Source organism: Temnothorax curvispinosus, unplaced genomic scaffold (assembly GCF_003070985.1).
Source record: "Temnothorax curvispinosus isolate PA1 unplaced genomic scaffold, ASM307098v1 QBEX01011450.1, whole genome shotgun sequence".
NCBI classification, from domain to species: domain Eukaryota; kingdom Metazoa; phylum Arthropoda; class Insecta; order Hymenoptera; family Formicidae; genus Temnothorax; species Temnothorax curvispinosus.
In genome coordinates this window covers 1-4,486 of record NW_020221230.1, presented here as the reverse complement: position 1 = coordinate 4,486, position 4,486 = coordinate 1, and the positions used below count along the sequence as shown (strand labels likewise).

Genomic DNA, 4,486 nt, shown 5'->3' with positions numbered 1-4,486 from the left:
ATGATTAGTTACGTGAAAGAAATAAATTTATTTTTATTAAAAAAAAGAAATAAATTTTTTATTGTAAAAATAATAAGTATTTTGTAAAAAATAAATTACTACTTATTTCAAAATTAATAATTAATAGAAAATAATCACGAATTTTTTTAATAATAAACAATAATCTCAGATAAATTACTTATTTTACAAATTATTTGTTTGAAATAAATAATTTAATTATTGCATTACGTGCTACACAATAATTATATGTTTTACATATACATATATATATATATATATAGGTATGAATATACTTACTCGCATAAACTCGAGCGAAGACCATGCAGGCACGACGAACGATTCACAACGTATTTATTCACGTGATTCAAACTTGTAGCAACTTGACGACGACAGCCTCTCAAAAGCAGCACAACGAACGATTTGACTTGCAGACAGATCCACGTGTATATTCTCTGTTCCGATTATTATTTAGAATTAGTTACGTTTTAACAAATATATATGTATATATATATGTATGAATATACTTACTGTAATAGCACGAGGACTTTCGTATAATATACTTGAGCGAAGACCGTGCAGACACGACGAACGATTCACAACGTACTTATTCACGTGATTCAAACTTCTAGCAACTTGACGACGACAGCCTCTCGAAAGCAGCACAACGAACGATTTGACTTGCAGACAGATCCACGTGTAAATTCTCTGTTCCGATTATTATTTGGAATTAGTTACGTTTTAACAAATATATAGGTATATATATATGTATGAATATACTTACTGTGATAGCACGAGGACTTTCGTATAATAAACTCGAGCGAAGACCATGCAGGCACGACGAACGATTCACAACGTACTTATTTACGTGATTCAAACTTCTAGCAACTTGACGACGACAGCCTCTCGAAAGCAGCACAACGAACGATGTGACTTGCAGACAGATCCACGCCACGTGTATACTTCTCTCTGTTCCGATTATTATTTGGAATTAGTTACGTTTTAACAAATATATATGTATATATATATATATAGACAGCAGACAGAGGTACACATGTAAATCTGAATACAAGTCACATTGTTCATCGTGTCTGTCTGCATAATCTTTGCTCGAGTTGCTCTATTCTGTATCGTCAGTGTGCTATCGTCTCTATTTTCTCATTTTCATCAGTCAGATAATCATGTCGAATGAAGAAGTTGACGAAAACGTCGCCGACTTAGAAAAATATGTCGACTATGTCGAGGACGATGACGAGGATCTGGAGTGGTTGGATAAGCGCGAGCTGATTCAGTTGGTACAAAGTAACCCGGCTTTGTACGCCAAATCAAGCAAGGAATATTGTGGGAAAGGATTTGACAAGGATTTGGCATGGCAGAGCTTAGGATCGTGTCTCTCAAGGCCCATGTCAGGTAGCTGAGCATTTTATATTTTGTGACATAAGAGGTTAGTTAGGTTGCTCTGCCAGCAGGTTGATATTTGTTTGATTTTAGGACCAAAGGCTTCCAAACTTTTTTACAATATTCGCCAACGTTTTGGGAAAGAAAGGCGACAGGTGGCTGCTTCATTAAAGGGTAAATCAGGCCGAGGAGCGAAGGCACCATACGTGTCTACATGGCCGTTATACGAAGACTGTTTGTTTTTGGCAGATCACATCGTTGGACGCAAGTATGTGTTTTGTTTCATGTGCGTAGTATACAAATATTTTGACAAAACTGAGTCACATCATGTTTTGATCTGTTTTCCAGAACGTCAAGTAGCTACAATATTCAGAAGACTGCAGCTGTGACCAAATTTTAAGCTGGCGGAGCCGCATCAAGGTTTACCCGGCCCTCTTCCTCACCACCTGCATTTAGGTCTCTTGCGCGACGACCCTCATCCTCACCCTCGCCACCTACATTTAGGTCTCTTGCGCAACGACCCTCACCCACACCCTCGCCACCTGTATTCAGGTTACCTGAAGCTTCGGGGTCACCGTGGAGCAGTGAAAACGATTTGTACGATGACCTTGTCAATGGAGACAGCGCCAAGAATTGAATTAGGATTTATGACTGCATAGGAATGACTTAACTTATCTGTCACTGAGGACAGTTGCTTTGTTTGGTTTATGATTGCCTGACTGAGCAAATCGTCATCTTTCTTCTTCTTAACGGCAAAATTATCCGGCGGAGGTATAATCCTTTTTTATTTAAAGCCGGCTTCCTGTATGGCTTGTAGAACAGCGATTTCAGATGGCGAGCTCTGGCTCGCACCTGGCGAGACTAAAGCTTCCTCTTTAATACGTGAGCTCCGACTATCTGAAGTATCAGATTCATTTACGGAAAAAATCAAACATGATCAACAATTAATTTTAATTTTCTTTCATAATGGCTTAGTTTACACCAACCGTTTGGTACGCGTACCAAACGATCGGTGTAATCTAGGTCAATTATTACGAAAAAATTCTGTACTTAGAAACAAATCGTTTTCACTGCTCCACGGTGACCCCGAAGCTTCAGATAACCTGAATACAGGTGGCGAGGGTGTGGGTGAGAGTCGTTGCGCAAGAGACCTAAATGTAGGTGGCGAGGGTGTGGGTGAGGGTCGTTGCGCAAGAGTGCAAGTGTGCCTGTTGAAAGGCACCTGGAGTGCATAATGGAATTATTGTCTATTATCAATGAAAAATATGTTAAGAATCGACAAAAGTAATTCCATTATTATATTGTCATTTTCATATTGTCATCAAATTAATTCATAAATTAATACTAATCTATCAATATTGGAGTTTAATTTTGCGGGCATGCTTATAAAAATATAGATTAAGGTTATGAACTATTCTTATAATAATGTATCTTTCCGACCTTCATCGAAAGCGATAAGGAATGTATTAAAAATGTTTTAATTATACATGTATAGGTAATACTAATTGTTCGAGATCCGTCGAACTTTCCTACGCGAAACATCGGCTCGAAAACATTATTATATTTAACATCGAGAAATACCGATGTTTATGTTGTTCAAGCTCTGTCGAACTGGTGCGAAATATACGTTCCCCGCGATCCCCGCGCCCTCGAAGCCCATCGATCGCGATCACGCGTTACGAGAGTGCTCCCTTATTTGTCGGAGCACGGAAACAGCTGTTTTGACGCGTGATGTGACCATACGGACGAATCGCGATTCAGCTCTCATCGCGCGTTTGTTCCTGAAAAACAACCCTCGTGAGTAAACGACGAATTCGATCGCCGGACAGTCAGTCGTTGCTGAGGATTCCTAGCCTCAAGTCATGAGCTAGAACTAATAGCCAAAAGTTGTAGCGTATCAATCCTCGTCTAAAGACAGCACGGCTCTCTCCCTCTTAAATCGCTGCTTGAATCGCTACTCGCTCGTTTTGTCTTAAAGTGCGTATCAAAGTTCCTTATATATTTAAGTGTGCTACTTAGCGAGGGGTCCGAAAACTTCCGGTCGTGCTCCGCTCGCGATCGTTCTTCTGCCGCGCGCTCAAGATTTCCGTTCGACGCGTACAAGATCTCCGCTTCGCGAGAGGCTTCGATGCGAGAAGCTGAGACAAGATTTCCGTTCGCGATACCTGGCAGAAAATTACGAACGACTCAGAAGATTTCCGAATCCGCGGCGATCCGTTGTTCCCCCTCGCGTCTTTTTCGTTCTTGAAATAAAGACTATATATTTCTTTGTGCAATCTGTGTTCCGAGTGTTTTCATCCTCCTTCCTCCCGCGACTTTACGACTCGCGGTATCCACGCTTCTCGCTCAACTCTGAGCGGAATCCAGATTCAGGGCGACCGTCGTAAAACGACGCCCGAACACTAATGCTCAGATTTTATATTCTTTATATCCCTTTTCTTACTTTTACTATCATTATCTTTATTTAATATTATTGATTATTAATATATTGTAAGGGTAATATATTAATATATTACCCTTAGACTCGACATGCGCACTTTTAATGAGGAATCCTTAATGATTAATCCTTACACGCGTATTAATATGTGATGCTGATGTGATGTAACTGAGATTAATGGAACGCATGGAAGATAACGTTGAGCCAACATTGTATGCATGATCCTTTGCATTGACACTTTGCTGAATCCAGACCGACCTGAAATGAGAAAATTGCATTATTAATATAATTTAATTGTTCTAAATATTATACAAATCTTTTTAATTATTATAAGCCAGAGATAAAATGTGTGTGAATATAGTTTCACGTATCATCTTACATAAAACTCAACGTTGTAGATCGTTTGGTCACTGTTGATTACTTTGGAGGGTTAATGACATCTCCCCTGAAAGCACGGTCATATTGCCAAGGTGCCTGTTCCTCTCCAATAGGAGACAAAAAGTATTCTCGTAGATAATTTCTCATCCCGTTAGCAGTATCTCCAGCTCGATTAGCCCCGACTCGTCCAAGCCTGGCAAAGTGTTGAGAACAGTAGTTCCTCCATTCCCCGTATGTGATGGTCCCATCCTCTGTTTCCGCATCAATCATGTTTCT

The 4,486-nt window shown here is 39.7% G+C and overlaps 1 protein-coding gene across 2 annotated transcripts; it reads left to right on the top strand.

The window, feature by feature from the left end:
* Positions 1-660: 660 nt before the first annotated feature.
* Positions 661-2,900, top strand: LOC112461487. Of its 2 annotated transcripts, XM_025026746.1 has the most exons (3): positions 661-1,407; positions 1,489-1,663; positions 1,744-2,900. In XM_025026746.1, the coding sequence occupies exons 1-3, from the start codon at positions 1,179-1,181 to the stop codon at positions 1,793-1,795; spliced, it is 456 nt and encodes a 151-aa protein (XP_024882514.1). In that variant the 5' UTR covers positions 661-1,178; the 3' UTR covers positions 1,796-2,900. The 2 variants fall into 2 exon arrangements, with proteins under 2 accessions (XP_024882514.1, XP_024882513.1); XM_025026745.1 differs by having other exon boundaries at positions 1,489-2,900.
* Positions 2,901-4,486: the final 1,586 nt, after the last annotated feature.

Excerpts from the sequence above, each read along its gene's own strand:
- LOC112461487 (XM_025026745.1), top strand. The coding sequence starts at position 1,179 with ATGTCGAATGAAGAAGTTGACGAAAACGTCGCCGACTTAGAAAAATAT. Across the intron at positions 1,408-1,488 it reads TCTCTCAAGGCCCATGTCAG|GACCAAAGGCTTCCAAACTT; the intron begins GTAGCTGAGCAT and ends GTTTGATTTTAG.